Genomic DNA, 19173 nt, shown 5'->3' with positions numbered 1-19173 from the left:
GTTTCTTTACCGCCAGCTTCACTCTGAATATCAGCCAGTTTCCCTCCCACAAGTTCAATCATAGTGTTGGGATTGCGTTCCCAAAATTACTCAGTTTCTGCCCGTCCAGCTCATCAGAGGGTGGCTTAGTTGCCTTCTGAAGAACACTCAGTTTCTCTCCCGCTAGGTCTATCAGAGGGTGGTGACTTGTCTTCTGAAAATCACCCATTTTTTCTAGGTCATTGCCACAGAGGGTGGGTAAATTGCTTTTGAAGATCAGCCAGTTTCTCTCTGGCCAGATCCATGAACAGGTGGGGACTTGCTTTCTGAAAATCACCCAGTTTCTCCTCGCCCAGCTCCATATAGGGTGGTGTGATGTCTTCTGAAGATGATAGCAGAATAGATAGGAGAGAGAACAGAAGAGCCATGGCGGATAAAATCTTTTGTATCCTCTTCCCGTGTTTTTCGCCACCAGATGATTCTCCACTGTGTGAAGACTTGCCTTCTGAAAATCAACCAGTTTCTCAACGACCATCTACATCAGCGGGTGGGGACTTGCCTTCTGAAGACCTCCCAGTTTCTCAACGGCCATCTACATCAGAGGGCGGAGACTCAGCCTCTGAAGACCAGCCGGTTTCTCAACAGCCATCTACATCAGAGAGAGGGAACGACAGCAATGGTAAATAACTTTCCGTGCTTTTCATCATGGCCATTTGAAGAAGATGATACCTCTTCTTCAAATTATTACTTTAAATTTATGTCTTTCTGTAGAATATCAATAATGAGCGATTCTAATAATGTTGGTAGTGATCGTGCAGAAACTGAGAATAAGATTATCGACTACATAAGGCAACGTTCGAACCCACCAGATTTGGATGGTTTTATTGAGATCCTATCTCGTTTCGATCGGATAGCTAAGGTTATCGATCAATAGTATAAGTTTTGACACCCATCTTAATATAAATCTAAATTGTATTATTGGAAGGCATTCTTATTTATCGTCGTGATGTCTGCCCAACCCAATAAATATATCTCATTTTGGTTTGCTTTTATAGGGAAAATCGTTATGTCAAGAACAAAAACAGACTTATTGCTCCCGCTTCACTTGGCTTAATAATTCAGGAGGCCTGAAGAAATTAGCAGAAATTCTGTCAAAACTAATAGAGTGCGCTTCTGACTTGGTGGGTAATAAATTTCATTAAAAGTTTCATAAGCTGCAAAGTTTGAGAATTATTTTACAAAACCTAAGTTCTTATCAATTTTTATGGTGTTCAGAAAGAAATTTTTCAACCTGGACCTGTTCTAAGTTTAATAGAGAAAATAGGGAAGGCAAACGTTGCTACTGCTGGTCTTCTTGCCGTTGCATACGTGTTGGAGACGGTTGAACAAATTTCTGAAAACAATGAAGAGTGCCTGCGTCTTTTAAAGGAAATATATTTTTTAGCCCAACTTGTTAAGCAACTTAAAGACAGCCAAATCGAAGTGCAGACTTTAATCGACCGCGCAACAGAATTGGTTGTCCAAGAAGCCATAACTCTGGTAAAGCAAATCGAGTCGGACAGTTTTTGCAAGTGCGTAATCAACCTTTAGTTCTTTAATGACATGTCGATATAGTAGATCAGATTTCTTCGTCTCTTTCATTTGCACACGTAGTACATGTTTAATACCCATAGACTAGCGGTTTTACGAAATTTTAGTCCTTGATTGCAGGTGGTGGTCAGCCTCAATAAACGAAGGAAATCTCCGCAAAACGGAGCGACAGATAACCTCGATGTACCAGAAGATTAATGCCCATATGGGCATCCGTCTTTTAAATGAGGTCGAACGTAACAATCAGCCCCGGTTGTCGAGAGGATATCCTGAACATGCTGGTGAATATAATATGAAATTAATTAATCTAGTTTTGAAATTTATAGGCATTAATTTTATATTAATAACATCATAAAATTGTTGAAATTACAGTCGGAATGGAGGACGCATTTAGAGAAGTAATGGGTTTAATTGAATGGGGCAGTCCCAAAAAGGCTATCGGGGTTATCTTGTACGGGTTTGGAGGCATGGGCAAGACTACCCTTGCAGATGCTGTTTTCTCACGAGTTGACTTGGATGGATGCCGATATTCCATGGTCGAACTCTGCGAGAATATGGATCTTACCAAGATAGTAGAGTTGCAAAAAAACATATTAAAAGATTTGATGGGAACCAAAAATATCCCAGAATTTAGAAAGCATGAGGAAGGACAGAGATTGCTGAGCAGTAAGTTAGAAGAGGTACCGGCTCTCATCTACATTGATAACGTTTTGGATAAAGATAACCTTCGACAGCTTTTGCCACTGACGTTGGATGAAGCAAAGAAGGTCAGGCTGCTTATTACTGCACGTGACAGAAATGTGCGTAAAGCATGCCCAGTGCAAACTCCTCCCACAGAGTATCCTATGAGGGTCATTTCGTCTGCAGCGTCAAAGAGTTTATTAGACAAGCAATTGCACAACGCCGCACAAAGTCGATTGGCAAACGGAATGACCAATAACATGGAAGGAATTTCAGATTCTAATATCGACCACATAATACAGAAATGTGGTGGAATTCCGTTACTCTTAAGCTTAGTAGCACATGAGCTATGCTGTGCAAAGGACACGCATGAAGTTCTTCAAGTGATTGAAGAACTAGAAAAAATGGAGGGTGAAGAATTTGGCGAAAAATTAGAATCTTACTTCTTCGTTTACGACAAGCTTCCCCAGCAGTGCCAGGAGCCATTCCTCGATATTTGTTCATCTTTTGAAGGATGGGACTGGGACACGGTAGCCGATATTCTTGGAAATTCCGCCCTCGACAAGTTAGAACGTAGAGCACTTGTGACCAAAGGCGCAAATGGGGCTGTAACTGTCCATGAGGTCATTTTGAAGATCGGTCGAAGAAGGGCCGAGGGAATGAGATTCAGATTCACCACCACCAGTGAACTGCAAAAGGAGGATCAAAAGGTACTAAATCTATGAACCTCAAAAGTTAATCATACACAATTTTATTTATTTATTTTTAAAAAACGCCATCTTTTATATAGAAAAATGAACGTATAAAATACATATTTCTTTTTCAGTCGCGTTTCCGCTTTGTACCTAGATAATTGTGATCCGTGTTAATATTAGCATGGATAGACTGATAATAATATTTAATATTTAAATATATAATGTTTTTGTGAATTTTTAATATATAATGTTTTTGTGAATTTTTATAGTTTACTTAAAAAAATTAGTGTAATTGTATAAATTAAATGGTTAATATAGAAATAGGTATCAATCCATAATAAACATTAAACTATTTACATATTTATTTTAGAGATTCTTAATTTATAAATAGTGTAATTATATAAATTAAATGGTTAATACAAAGAGGTAGGCATGAACTCATAATAAACTTTAAACAGATTACACACTTAGTTATAGAGATTCTTAGTTTATAAATAGGTTTTATTACAATACTATGAATCACCAATATTATATGCCTAAAAACCATAACTCATTTCATATGAGATCTTTCTTAATAATATACATTTCAACAATAATTTCCATAATCATGTCTCTCTCAAGGAATTGAACCTAGGTTGAGGGAGAAAAACAATTCTTTCAAATCAGCTAAAATAACAACAAATACTCAACTATTTCTAAATTAAATAGATAAACAAAAATTAGGGGCATACATTTTTGTTTTAATAATAATTTATTAATTACTTTTCTTTTATTAGATAAGCTACACCATGTGTAATACTCCTTTTTTTTATATGGTCAAAGTGGACGAAATCTAACCATGGTATTTACGATGATATTTACCCATGGTATCCATCCATGGTAATTGCCTCCTTTCTCAAGGAAAAATAGTAAAATATGATTTCTAGAGAGTCCATCAAACCTATAAAAGGGGATAGGAGCTAGGCCTTTAGATCATCTGAGTTTATCTATCTTATTTTTTTCTTGAGAACTTGGCATAATGAGTTCTAGTTTGATCCCAGGGACAAAAACCCGTGGCTGTGATTTGTCTGGTAGATCCATTCAAGATCCACGATTTTGTTTTTTCTTTGTTAAGCATTCGTCCATGCCATTGCAGGGGCTCCAATATTTTGTATGGGCATGTACTATCTTCTTCAGTTAATATTATAAATAAAAATTGCATTTCTTTTAAGTATCTTGTTTTATATATTTAGATGCTCAATATCTCATATAAAACACTAAAATATTCCAAATCTTTTAATTATTTTCTTGTTCAGACTCATAGTGTTATCAGAATTGGTTTTCATACCAACCTAAAAGTTTATTGGAAAATAATTTAGAAACTAATACAGTAGTATCAAAGTTGGTTTTCATGCCAACCTGAAAGTTTATTGGAAAACAATTTAGAAACTAGTTTTTAAGTAATCTTCCATAATCACCATAGCAAGTAATCTATCATATCGGTGGCTTATTCACATCCACCCTAGTTGATATTTGCCAAAAGATTGCCATATCTATCCAATAGCTTAACATCGAAGATTTTTACAGCCTTACGGGACCGATCTATTTATCAAGGGCTGAGATCTATTGCCCCTAACAGAGATGAAGCTTATTTTCAGTCCAAGAGATTGCGATATATGTGGCCACTCGTAATTGTTTAAAAGTTGTAGGCCACAACTGGGACACTCGTTTACACCATTAACTGTCCAGGGTTACCGTCGCCTCAGCTCTGTGGCTTGGGGGGCGCAACGATATATTGGTCACGTGGATAAGCGACAATTCAAAGGGAGATCATATTTCATATATGTGGCCACTCGTAATTGTTTAAAAGTTGTAGGCCACAACTGGGACACTCGTTTACAACATTAACTGTCAAGGGTTACCGTCGCCTCAGTTCTGTGGCTTGAGGGGGCAACGATATATTGGTCACGTGGATAAGCCACAATTCCAACCGAGCCCGCCCATCCCTAATTGCCCACACACAACAGGAGCTCTATGTTGAGCTATACACAGCAAAGGGAGTGTTAGAGATCGAACAAAAACAACAGAATCGGGTTCTTGTATTGCAGCAGCGCTTGGCATAAGTCAAATATACAACATTGTCAAACTTACAATTATGACAGAAAAGACGCAGACCGAGACGACCAAAGATTATAACAACAGTGGTCTGATTGCGGAGCATACCATCGATTCTCCTTAAGTCGATTAGACCCACCTTCATACCAATTGAAAGCAGAATTAGCACAGAGCACAAAAGGACGTTCCCTCGTTCAACCCACTAGTGCTAAGCAAAGTACCGTTGGGTGCAGAGGCCCCTGATGAACACCAGGAATCAGTGATGACGTCAGCGGTCTAAGATTGTTCATATAGAGTGGGCCCGAGAGTCGTGCAACGTCCATTTGGGAAGCGCATTTGCCAAAGTTCCAAGGGATTTTCCAGAATCAAGAGGACAACTATATATCTAGGAAAGAGTTGAATTAATTTGAGCATGTAACACTGATTCTAAGGTCAAATCTATTGTCTTTTAGCAGAGTCACAAGGGCCAAAATTATAAGGGACCAGAATTCTGTCATTATTTTTCCTTCAAAGGCTAGTCGACTCCTATTCCTTCACTCGGAACCATGTCACACAATTAAAGAGGTCGAATTCTAGGTGTGACAACAATGGACTTAAGTGGACTTAAGGGTCAAAGATAATTAAAGCTGAATTTTTGTATTGACCATGGTCGATTTATCCCATAGCTTGTTGAAGACTCTAGCACAATTATAGTTAATGAGATTTTTTTAGGCATGATAAATATTTGTGAGGTGTTTTTCAATTTTTCTTCTTATTCCAATCTTCACTTATTATTATTAGAGTGGTCATCAAATAGGTACTAAAACAAAGAGACAAGAACACAAGACGTTGGCATCCTTCCAGGGTCAAAACCTCTCCCTCTTGGAGAGGAAAACCCACACAAAATTTTTCTTATAGAGATTCCAATTGACGAATACCAAAACCGTGACCCTTGACCTACTAGGCCACTCCAAGACCAAGACACCAATCCTCTTCTTACTACTGAGATCATCATCAACACTGTTGCTTCACCTTGGACATTATTCTTGCACCTTCACTGAGATGACTGTTGTACCATATCTCCATCTTCACTTAGATCATTACTGCACTCTTACTGAGATCATCATCATGTCAACTAGGTCTCTATACTGACCTTGTCTTCATTGAGATCTTGACTGTGTTTATGTGATTACTGTGAGCATGCCGAGAGTGTATTTCATGACAAGTATGTCGAGACTGTGAGTGCAACTGTGGGATCATCGTGATCCTCCTTATGCCGAGACAGTAAGACTGAGATTACACCTAGAATGTATGTTGAGACAGTGAGGGTTCCCGAGATCTTTCTCATCATATATATGCAAAGACTGCTAGGAGATAGGTTCACCGAGACTGTGATAGTGTTCTTCTCTGCACTGAGATCTTCCCTACACCGAGATTGGAATCATGATGACCATCCGAGAAATATAGAGCCACTATACTCACCGAGATTCTGAACCACTGTGCTTATACTTGACTGAGATTCTGAGCCACTGTACTTGACCGAAGTTTCAAAGTTGTCCGAAAATCCTTGACTGTAATTCTGAACCTTAACGCCTATTTATAGTGGTTATGTCTCCCATATTTAGCCGATGTGTCAATATGAACCGATGTGTCTCTTTTATTGAGCCAACATGACATTTATATATGCTTTGAGGCCGACATGATTGTCTTCTTCATCATTTAGCTTGCAGACTTCTTCTTGTGCTTTGTCTTGGAGGGTTGTTTAGACTTTTCATTACACATGACATTGACTCTTTGACATCCTAAGGCTCTCAATGGGAGCCACTAAATAAATAAACCTCTTGCTCATGAAACCCATGCAACAAAGAATAATAAATTCATTTTACAAAAAAAGTCATAATTACAATGTCATGAAGACAGAACCTAGTTACACTTTCTTCAACAGATTTGAGAGAGACAAATTATTTGTGTCTAGCAAGGGTGTCAAAGAACCGAGTTATAAAAGGAGAGGGACACATTATTTTGTGGGCATCAATAGTTCCAAGGATGAATACCAGCAGTGAGCTCAAGTACTGAATTATTGCAGAAGGCCCACATACAGCTAGGTCAATCTTGGAAAATCAATGTATTATTTGGTTGTATTATTGTTGTTATCAGGAGACTGTTTGTTTATGTCAACAGAGATATAAATAGAGAAAATTATTGGAAAATAAGACATTGAATCACTGCATAAATTTCCAAAAAAATTGTTCCATGGGTCGTGTCTTCTGTACTATGACTGATTGACCTTTTAAAGGAACTGGGCATGTATCTTGGGAGTCTAATATGTTATCAAAGGCCAAGTGTTATGTGTCATCTACAGTGTATTATATTTCACCTTACTTGGAGCAGAGTTGTAATAGAAATTGTAACCAACATAGCGTAGGTACATGGCAGAGACTAATTCCTAAATTTTGCAGTCATTGGAAGATGAATTACCTTTCTCGCTCGCCAAGTCATGTGGCTTCTTGAGCAGATTTTGGCCTTCATGATGAGCCACGTCGGGCATCAAAGAAGTGTATATATATATATATATATATATATATATATATATATATATATATATATATATATATATATATATATATATATATATATATATATATATATATATCATTTATGCATGGTTGCTGGAGTAAGTAGTAGGAGTTCCATATCATCCTGGAGGTTGAGTTTGGCTCTGAGCATCGACATGAATTTCAGAGCATTTTTTTGAGTTTGGGATAGAGATACTTGAGTCAACATACCAAGTTTTATTGGAATCTTTGGAAAAAAATTGTTTGAAGCTAAAATGGGTCAATTTTTTTAAGGTTAACTTAATAATTGGAAGGGCATGATTGACAAAGTGTTTTCTTGCTTTTCTATGTAAGGAGATGAGACCTTCCCTAGAAAATGCCCATAAAATATTGGACAAAATTCTAGATAAAATAGAAGAAATATGGGGGCGTTTTTACAACAATACCACTTCAAACCAGACTAGAAGGCATCTCTAAAAAAGATTTCATGCCATTCTCCAATGAAAGCGCCCATCAAAAATGAAGGATAGGGAAGAGGGGCTAAGAATCTGCAACAAAAGTGCCCATCAGAAATGAAGGAAGGACAGGGAAGATGGGCTAAGCTCTTCACACTTGGATATGAGCTATAATAAATGAAGTCAGTCATAGACCTTTGTAAGTTGGAGGAATTAGACGCATGTATGTCTGTGGTGGGGCAGCTAGAATGGAAGAAATTGAGTTGGGCTCTCAAGCCATCTATACTTGCATTAATACAACCCTAATTTTGGGAACGTCCTTGTGAAGAGGTCAGGCTCACAATTGCTTCTTGTCTCAGCAGGATCATGGCTTTAACACCACCACTATTGCCTTATGTTGAGGGCCCTGAAATCGGGTCAACAACAAGGGGGATACCCACCCGGTCGGGAACCTGGTTGGCTGCTCCGTGCCCGTTTGGTGTAGCGGGTCCGACTGGGGATAACGGGACCAGCTTCCCGTTCTAAGGGGTGTGTGTGTGTGTGTAGAGTTCGGTGATGTGTGTGTGTAAGATTAGATAATGAAAATATGGAATTATTTCTAAGCTAATCTAGTTCTAAACTCTGAGACTAAACTTTATACTACTTTAATCTATCAATAACAACACATCTAATCTACGCTAACCCGGGATAGAACTTTTTCCATTATGCGATCTAGAAATATTTCACACAATAACTGGTAATGAAGATTATTCAGCCATTATGAGAATATAAATCAATTAAGATGAACAATTCTGCATAAAAAGTTAAGAAAAACGGTTGTGAACAGCGTATCGCATAGTCAGTTATTCATGTATTAAGCATAAATCAATGACTCCACCGTACAGAAGTGCCAAATGGTAGTCTACTCATTCATACGTTAACATATAAACAACATCAGCTGTATATTACTCTAAGAATGCAAGCAGAAACTCGTCAAGAGATAAAAGTACCATTTATGACTGACTTTATACTCACAGACCTGAAGCAATAATGATCTATTTCTACTTACTTCTAATGCCTACTAAGAGTACAGAAGTGCAACATCAGTAGCAGGTATTAAAATGAAAACATAAATAAATCTTGATCCGTCCATTCATCAAAAACCCCCTCCGAGGGTGCAGAAGTGCATGTTCTGAGGACAAGTTTTTTGACAAATTTCCGGACCCTTCTCCAATGCAACGAGAAGGGTTAAATACTACTAACCGGCTAATTTTAATTACACAAATTTAGGGAACGGCTTCAAATGACTTCCCTTTTACTAAAACAAATTTATTTCTAAAAACTGAATCTAATTTCTAACCATTTCTGTATCTGCTCCTTAGTGCTGTAAGCGATGCGCTGTTCGCCGTGAAAGAGTCGGCTGCTTGTCCTTTCCTTTTGTTCAAGCTTGAAAATTAGAAATAACAAGAGTTGACACCTCTTTCTGACAAACTGGAAGATATTTTTGAAAGTGTTCTTCTGGAGGAGTGTCTTCACGGCGTGTACTCTTAGTACAACTCAGATTTCTTTCAAACTGATTGTGCTGTTGCTATTTCGGTTTCCGGCCGTGCGAATGACTCAATGAGCTGGGGATTTTGTTGCCTGAACGATTTTCTCAATTGAAACTTGTTTCCATTCTTTGTTCCAGGCTTTTCTGAGACGTCTTTCCCCTTAAGCGTTTTTCTTTTTTCTTTACCCAATTTGGGACTCAGGATCTTTCATAAACGCTTTGCTTTTGTGCGCCTTTGACTCTGAGTCCTAGATAGCCTATTTCCATCAGCATTTGTTGAGTGATACTCTGGGATCCGTGGTCCTGCTGTATGGGGTATCCATCTGTGACGTCATCTCCTCTCTTTTCTTCTAGTTCTGGCGCTTTTCCTTGGATGTTTCCTGCATATAGATTTATATCAGTCGCTGACTTATAGTTCACGTAAATGAAAAGAGACAGAAGAAAAGATTGACATGAAAGTAATTAAGTCCTAATGAATGCATAATCATGTCACCCATTATGACTTGACTCTTCGAAAAACGCAACATAATCATCTTTGGATACACAGGCGTACAATCATTAATTTCCCGTAAGGTGCGCGCCTAACTTTAAGTTCCCAGATCATGCCGAGGAATGCCTGCGACGGTTGGCTTCTACGATTTGCATCGCAGCATCAAAGATTGCGAGGTAAATAGGTGGCATCGCAGCGATTGATAGTCTCATTTGTCGCACACCATAGATCGCAGGTCGCAGCTTTGCATGGTCGCAGATCGCATATCGCAATATCGCAAGGTCGCAAGGTTTTTCGCTTTGTCACTTTGTGCTGCTCATGCGACATTGCGACGTGCGACGTCGCATATCGGCCGTCGGATGCTCTTTAGGTTCTCCTCTTTTGAGCGCCTTTAATGCACGCGATGCGATGAGTTCTCGAGTCGCTCTTCCTTGGTGTGTTTGTGTGCTTTGGGAAAGTGCTCCTTTTTCCTTTGCGACGCGATATAGCTCTTAGGGAGTTGATACAAAAGATCTTTTTTCAAACAAAAATATTTTTTGGATTTTTTGGTTAAGGGTCCCCCTTTGCTTGATGTTATTACAAATATCAAACAAATAGGGGGGTTGTTGGTGACCAAAACAATGGCGATTCACTGCGAAGAACCAGTTATCTCTACATTTCTATTGACTGTTCACTTCCGAAACAACAAATTTTTTTTTTATATGTCTAAATTTTGTTATAGACAGATAGAGTAGATTGCCCCTCACCTTGTCGAAGATATTTTGTTTCAACCCGTTTTATATCTCAATTTCTTGCTTCCTCAGGTTTCTTCTTGCATTTGCATCAGAAATTACTTGGTCTTGATAAAAGATAAAATAAGGTCTTCTCTGCGTACTGGCTTAAAAGTATGCTCATTTGCCGTAGGTAGAGCCTCTGCTACCAGCAAGCGTCCATAGCCTCGACAGGGTTACCATATTATCCAGCAATGATCCTTTTTCATGCTTGAGGTTACTCACAACATTCCAGAGAAAAATCCTTTTTAACACACTTTTCCTTTTTTTTTTTTTTTAATTCTCTAAAGAACAATGTCTTGGTTTGGTGGCCAAATTATGACACAGTCATTCACCTGATTTACACTTGTGCTGAACAAGCCAGCTCGTGATGAGACCTCTTGTCTTTGGATTGCAACAATCTTAAGTCGTTGCCCTGTTTTGATAGACAGTATTGGCAAAGTCAGCAAGTTATAATATCTGTGATCATGATAAGCCGGCTCGTGATGAGACCTCTTATTCTTTGAGATATAGTGTTTTGCTTGGATTGTTTCTCTGGATGCTGTAGTTTCCTTTTTGCAGGGAGGAAGTCATTGTTTTTCCTTAAGAAAGCTCTGGATGACAATAATAGAGTTTTTGAAAACAACAGCTTTGCAGAGAATGCTTATTTTATTATTGATGATACCCTTTATGGTGCTGATACAAAACAATTCTTTTACCAGAGGTTGCTTTTGTCAAAGTTTTTTAGAGGTTGAAACGAGTATCGTAATCAAAGTGAAGTTAACTCTATTTGTCAATAATAAAATTCAGATTTTTCAAAAATTTTGCTATTTGTACAAGCGAAATCAAAATCTGATAGAGAATTGGCGTGCTCTTTCATGAATCCTTTTTAAATGATCATCTACAACAGGTTTTATTCAAAAGAAAAAAGCAAAACAAAATAAAAACTAAAAACTAAATCTATCCTACAAAAATTAGAAGATTTATCTTCTATGGAAAATATAATTTAAGAATCAGTCCATTGACAGGTAAAGAATCTCTCCTTCCTGCCAGATCCTGCAACATGAATGTAGATGGGCCTACGACTTCCACAATATGAAAAGGGACAAGCCACAGCTTCTGAAATTTCGTATGTTTGCCCTTTTCTTCATGAGCCTTATCCCATTTCAAAACTAAATCGCCCATCTGAAAGTTTTTTCTGGTTATGATGGCTGAGTCAAAAGAAGATTTTATTAGCGCTTGGTGATGAGCATGGGTTTTCCTAGCTTGTTCTCTTTGTTCTTCTAGTTTGATTATTTCCATTTGTCTTAATTGTAAAGAGGAAGTAGATACTTCATCGATATATTGCACTAAAGACAAAGAGGGAATGACTAGGTGAGTCGGAAGAACCACTTCTCTCCCATAAACTAAATTAAAGGGAGAAGTGCCGATTGAAGCTTTCTTTGTGATTCTATCGGCCCATAAAGCATTTACCAGCGCTTTGTGACAATTCCTTTGGTTTTGGTCGACTGTTATTTTGATAATTCTGATTAGGTTCTTGTTCGTTGATTCAACCAATCCATTACCTTGCGGATAGTAGTTGGCAGAATATTTCAGTTTGAAACCTCTTTTAAGCGCAAACTCAGTCATAGTATTTCCAGAAAAATATGAAGCGTTATCAAATATTAATGCTGTTGGCAATCCAAACCTGGTGATGATAAATTGATCTATGAATTCAATAATATTTTTAGAATGAACTGTCTTGAGAGGAACTGCTTCTACCCATTTGGTAAAATAATCAGTTGCCGTAAGGATATACTTATGCTGCTTAGAAGAGTGAGGAACGATCTCACCTATTATGTCCAAGCCCCATTGACTGAATGGTTGGTCGATGATGACTGGTTGTGGCGGCATGGCAGGTTTCCTTTGTTTTCCTGCAGCAGTCTGGCAGACTTGGCATCTCCTCACGTGATTGTATGAGTCTTTGAACAACGTGGGCCAATAATATCCTGCACGCAAGATTTTATGTGCAGTCGCATCTTCGGCATAGTGTCCTCCTGTTGGTCCATCATGGAGTTCGTGCAAAACCTTTTCGGCTTCAGTTTTCTCAAGACACCTAAGAAGCACAGAATCGTAATTCCTTTTAAACAAGACATCATTTATGAGCTGGTATTGTTTAGCTTTTAATCTCAGAGCTCTTTTCTTGGTATGATCCAGACGTGATGGAGCATACCCGTTCTTAAGAAAATAAATGGTGTCAGCATATGATGATTCTGCGTCGTTTAGGCTTACCTCGTACGTTTGTACCTCTTCAGATGAGTTCTCCGGGATTTGCGATGCTCCGGCTAACATCTTGCAGAAGCCTTGACCTCTTACAATGTTTGCTGGTTTGATCTCAAGATCATATTCTTGTAAAGCGGTAATCCAATTAGCTCTCTTTTCGCCCACGTCTTTTTGCACTAAAAGGTTTCTTACCGCTGGAAACGGTACTACGACTTTAGTGTGGGTTTTAAGCAAGAAAGGTCTGAAATATTTGATTGCTTTGAAAACAACGTATGCTTGTTTCTCTATGTCTGAGTAATTAAGTTCAGCACCTTGTAAGTTCGAGCTAAAGAATGCGATTGGAGCTTCGGCTTTCTCTTGATTTGTTTGGGTCAAAATCGCGGCATAGGATTTCTCTGAGGCAAAAGTGTATAAGGTAAAAGATTCTGAAAAATTTGGGGTGGCCAAAGATGGAGCATTGATGATAGCTTTTTTGATTAAGTTGAACGCTTCGTGCTCATCTAGGCCCCACTTGAAATTTGAATTCTTTTTTATCATATTTTGTAAGGGAGAAATAATACGTGAAAAATCCGGGACAAATCTTTTGACAAAATTGATCTGTCCAAGGAAGGATTGCATGGCTTTCTTGTTATGAGGTATGGATATTTCGGAAATTTCCTTGATTCTGTCAGGTTCTATATGAATACCAGATTTCGACACTATGAATCCAAGCAATTTCCCTTCGCTTAATGCAAAGAAAGATTTCTTTGGGTTGAGCGAAATCCCATACCTCAAGCATCTTTGAAAGATTTGCTTCAAGTCTTTGAGGTGGTTGTTTTGTTTTTTGGAGTACACTGTTATATCATCCAAGTAAATCACTACCGATTTAATTACTAACCCTTTAAACGCGATGTCCATGGCTCTCTGAAAGGTAGCTCCGGCATTGATCAGACCAAATGGCATTTTCCGATATGCATAGGTGCCCCATTTGGTTCGGAACGTAGTCTTTAACTGATCATCGGGATGCACCTGTACTTGATTGTATCCTGAAAATCCATCCAGGAATGACATTAATTCTGAGCCTGCTACCGCCTGTAATATTTGCTCCATAGGTGGGAGGGGAAAGTTATCTTTCTGACAGGCTTTGTTGAGATTTCGGAAATCGATACAGATTCTAATGTCTCCGTTTTTCTTCCTAACGGGCACCATATTGGATACCCATTTAGAATGCCTTACGGGGAAAATTATTCTGGCTCTCAACAACTTATTAAGCTCAGTTTTTTTCTGATTTTCTAGGTTAGGGTGTATTTTTCTGAGCTTCTGCTGGACAGGTTTTTCATTTTCAATCATAGGGATAACATGTTGAATGATAGAAGTGTTGTATGTTTTTAGCTCATCGTAATTCCAGGCAAAAAAGTTTTTGTATTGTCTCAGAAGACGGATATATGCTAATTTCTCCTCAGGGGCTAGGCCATGACCTAGGTTAACGTTTTGTGGATTCTGATCGGTCCCTAGGTTTACCAATTCATAGTTCAGGGTAGAACTGCAAAGTTTAGCATTGGCGGACCTTTTGAACCGACTTTTCAAATCATATAAATCTTCTAACTTGACCATCGATTTCGGTATAGCATTTTTGGAGCCATTTTGTTGTATTTGATGATCATGATGGTCTTCGTCGATTATCTGATTTGAGTAGGATCCTTCAGAAGTAAGGAAATTTACGATGTCAGAATCGTCGTTGAAAACTCTCCAATTGGTGATATTGTCAGGGATGGATGGTCTAAAGATTAATTCTATTGAAAACCTATCATGACTAAAATCTTCAGAAGGGATGAGTCTAGAGGCTACGTTAGCTAACAGGTCTGCGCTCGCGTTTTGAATTCTTGGAATTGACGAGATGTTGAATGCTACGAAATGTGCAGTGAGATCTTGAACTAATGATTGATAATGCTTTAAATGACTTGACAGGCAATGTATGGTGTTACGTACCTATTTTACGACGATTTCCGAATCTCCAAAGACTTGAAGATACTTAACGTTCAATCCGATTGCTTTGTATAGGCCTTGAACCAAGGCTTCGTACTCCGCTGTGTTGTTCATGCAATCGAACTCAAGTCTGCATGTGAGCATAGTCTTATTCCAGTCTGGGTTAATCAGAACGCATCCTGCTCCCGCCCCCTCATTGGATTTTGATCCATCAAAATATAATTTCCAAAATAAAGATGTATTTACAGAATTATCTAAAAAACTAAAACATTTTGAGTCATCAGTTTGGAAGAAATTTTCAACTTGGGATAAAACTGAATTCTCTAAGTATGGTGAAATATGAGCATTGAAATTACCTAGGAAAGAATCTATTGTGTAATTGCGTACAATGTTGCTATTGTACGTTATGGCCTCATTTTCTCCTTCCAGTTCTGTCACTATGTATTTTTGGTGCAATTCTCGTTCAACCTTTATCTGATTTGGTTTACCATTGTATGGTAACCACATGTGCGACCAATCGGTTGAAAAATATCCGTGGAGTTTTCCTGACCAATCCCTACTAAGAATCATACCATAGAACTCAGGGATATCAGCTACTAGAATCTCGATAACCTGACACACTTTTGGGTTAGACGACAATCTTATGGTCACCTGATTGAGTTCACCAATCACTTCGACTTGGGATCGATCAAGTTGAACTATACGTACTGCGGATTTTTGAGGTTGCACATTCAATTTGGCACATATTGACCTGGGTAAAATGTTCGTTGAAGCACCAGAATCGACCAAGCAATTGTGCACGTTTTTGTTGAAGATTTCATATGTGAGAAGAAAAGGAGGAGTATGAGATCTTGATCTTCCTCCAATCAAGGCGATGTCATTTGGATCAATTTTATTGATCGCGTTGGTTGGAGGTCTCCCCAGATTGTGGGAAGCTACAGCTGTAGGTAAAGATGTAGTAGGTACAACATATAATTCTTTCATCATTATTTTCTGCTGGTGTTTCAATTTACTCAATTCATACAGAGTGATATTAGCCCTAGTCTTCTTCATGTCATCAATGATGTTATACTCCATTTCATCCGACACTATTAGTGTTCTTGATGGAGGCGTTTGATCAGATTGGACTGGGCTAATCTGGGTCGCTTTAGCAGTTGTCTTTTTTGTCGCGACCTTTTCTTTTGTTGCAGGGCTTGTGCCCTTTTGTTTTGGGGTAGTTAGGGGAGGATCAAGTTGATTTCTGCTTCTCGTGCTAACAGGAAATGCTTCTTGATCCTCTTCTTGTGGGAGGATGAAATCCCACATTCCTTGTAGTTCTACGACCTCTTCCTCGTTGGTCTGCCCTTCAATGGTATTCTCTTCTTCTTCGTCTTCCTCAGATTCAACATTTGAGACAACACTAGGTGGTCTTACCTCCATGGGAGGATTTCTTTTAAAAGTCCTAAAAGGCTTTTTCAAAGAAGTCTCTGCTACTTGTTTCTTAATATCAATCATCTCATTTGACATGGCTTTCAACACTTTTTGTAATCCTTCCAAATCGAAAGGATCTTTCGTTTGCTTCTTCTTGGTGTCTTCTTTGAAAGAGATCTTCTTAGATTTGCGTTCTTCTATAGCGGTCTCTTTTCTAGGGCTACCACGCGTTTTTCCACTGCTAACGCTTCTGTCAAGTTGTCGACTAAGGTGGTCTTGTTTGCCCTATCTACGAAGATAGCCAAGTTTGGAGGTAAAGCTGTGATGTACCATTCACATCTTACTTCCTCGCTGGGTTGTGAGGCAGCGGGGATTTTGTTGAGGATCTAATTGAACCTTAAGTTAAAATCTTTAATGGGTTCTCTAGCCTCAGCCTTAAGATTAGATAGGTCATTGATCAATGTCTCCGTGGATCTTTCATCACCAAACTTGGTGAGGAACTGGCTTTGAAAAATGTCCCAGCTTGTGATGGATCCGAAAGGTAACGAAAAGTACCATGACTCGGTTGTTCCTTGCATTGTATAAGGGAAAAGCCGGACAACAGCGTCTTCGTTAGTGACTCCGTTAAGATTAACAGAAAGCATGAAATTATTGATATGTTCCTCGGCTAGCATTCCTGCTTCCGGATTGAATTTAGGCAGCCATTTCTCAGGATGGGCCAGTATAGGGCTCAGGGGTGGAGGCATTAAAACCGCCCCAGGATTGTTCCATGGAGACTGAGCCATCGTTGAGCTGCTAGTTAATGGAAGTGCAGAAGACGATCTCTGATGCTGAGAAGATGAAGATATTAAGATCTTTGATGTTTGAAGAGGAAGGTTTGTAGAATATGGGTGAGTGAGTTGGAACGAAAGAGTGGGTGGTTGACTTCGTGGTGAGGGAGTTGATATGGACGAAGTGGATGAAGGAGTCTGACAGTCAGACTCTGGTGGTGTTTTCCTTGCTCTTTTCCTGGTGGGGAGAGGGAGTTCACTTGGTTGTATGCCAAATTTTTCACTCTTCGATCTGGTAAGGGGATGAGCAGGGTTGTACTGCGAAGTCACGCTGCTTTTAGATTTATCAGACTTCTGGTTAAAAATAGAGAATCCCTGGAGTTTACGAATCAAATTTCGAATTTCAGGGGGATCAATGATGGATTGGTATGATATGTTCGAATATGTAGTAGTGGTAGGTACTCGAGCGACTTCAAATTCTGGGTTTAACCGTGTTGGAGAAGTCGAGGGAGTTGATGAGGGTGTATTACTCTTAGAATGGTATTTTGATATTTCTTTATGTCCCATTCATAGTTCATGCCCTCCTTCTAGCGCCAAATATGTTGAGGGCCCTGAAATCGGGTCAACAACAAGGGGGATACCCACCCGGTCGGGAACCTGGTTGGCGGCTCCGTGCCAGTTTGGTGTAGCGGGTCCGACTGGGGATAATGGTACCAGCTTCCCGTTCTAAGGGGTGTGTGTGTGTGTGTAGAGTTCGGTGATGTGTGTGTGTAAGATTAGATAATGAAAATATGGAATTATTTCTAAGCTAATCTAGTTCTAAACTCTGAGACTAAACTTTATACTACTTTAATCTATCAAGAACAACACATCTAATCTACGCTAACCCGGGATAAAACTTTTTCCATTATGCGATCTAGAAAGATTTCATACAATAACTGGTAATGAAGATTATTCAGCCATTATGAGAATATAAATCAATTAAGATGAACAATTCTGCATAAAAAGTTAAGCAAAACGGTTGTGAACAGCATATCGCATAGTCAGTTATTCATGTATTAAGCATAAATCAGTGACTCCACCGTACAGAAGTGCCAAATGGTAGTCTACTCATTCATACGTTAACATATAAACAACATCAGTTGTATATTACTCTAAGAATGCAAGCAGAAACTCGTCAAGAGATAAAAGTACCATTTATGACTGACTTTATACTCACAGACCTGAAGCAATAATGATCTATTTCTACTTACTTCTAATGCCTACTAAGAGTACAGAAGTGCAACATCAGTAGCAGGTATTAAAATGAAAACATAAATAAATCTTGATCCGTCTATTCATCAAAAACCCCCTCCGAGGGTGCAGAAGTGCATGTTCTGAGGACAAGTTTTTTGACAAATTTCCGGACCCTTCTCCAATGCAACGAGAAGGGTTAAATACTACTAACCGGATAATTTTAATTATACAAATTTAGGGAATGGCTTCAAATGACCGCCCTTTTACTAAAAAAAATTTATTTCTAAAAACTGAATCTATTTTCTAACCATTTCTGTATCTGCTCCTTAGTGTTGTAAGCGATGCGCTGTTCGCCATGAAAGAGTCGGCTGCTTGTCCTTTCCTTTTGTTCAAGCTTGAAAATTAGAAATAACAAGAGCTGGCACCTCTTTCTGACAAACTAGAAGATGTTTTTGAAAGTGTTCTTCTGGAGGAGTGTCTTCACGGCGTGTACTCTTAGTACAACTCAGATTTCTTTCAAACTGATTGTGCTGTTGCTATTTCGGTTTCCGGCCGTGCGAATGACTCAATGAGCTGGGGATTTTGTTGCCTGAACAATTTTCTCAATTGAAACTTGTTTCCATTCTTTGTTCCAGGCTTTTCTGAGACGTCTTTCCCCTTAAGCGTTTTTCTTTTTGCTTTACCCAATTTGGGACTCAGGATCTTTCATAAACGCTTTGCTTTTGTGCGCATTTG

The 19173-nt window shown here is 38.8% G+C and overlaps 1 protein-coding gene across 1 annotated transcript in view; it reads left to right on the top strand.

The window, feature by feature from the left end:
- The first annotated feature begins 405 nt into the window (after positions 1-405).
- The window catches only part of LOC149211233 (uncharacterized), a 150810-nt gene continuing 132042 nt past the window's right edge, over positions 406-19173 (top strand). Inside the window, exons 1-6 of the mRNA XM_089399221.1 lie at positions 406-658; positions 798-898; positions 1035-1160; positions 1255-1550; positions 1690-1850; positions 1942-2960. Coding sequence (XP_089255347.1) covers positions 406-658; positions 798-898; positions 1035-1160; positions 1255-1550; positions 1690-1850; positions 1942-2960 — 1956 coding nt within the window. The remainder of the gene's footprint in view (positions 659-797; positions 899-1034; positions 1161-1254; positions 1551-1689; positions 1851-1941; positions 2961-19173) is intronic.

The sequence above is a fragment of the Pinus tabuliformis genome, chromosome 1_2, assembly GCF_031772625.1.
Source record: "Pinus tabuliformis cultivar Carrire ecotype Pingquan chromosome 1_2, CPIR1, whole genome shotgun sequence".
In the NCBI taxonomy this organism is placed as follows: Eukaryota; Viridiplantae; Streptophyta; class Pinopsida; order Pinales; family Pinaceae; genus Pinus; species Pinus tabuliformis.
Note: the sequence above shows the minus strand (reverse complement) of the source record. Positions and strands in the feature narration are given on the sequence as shown.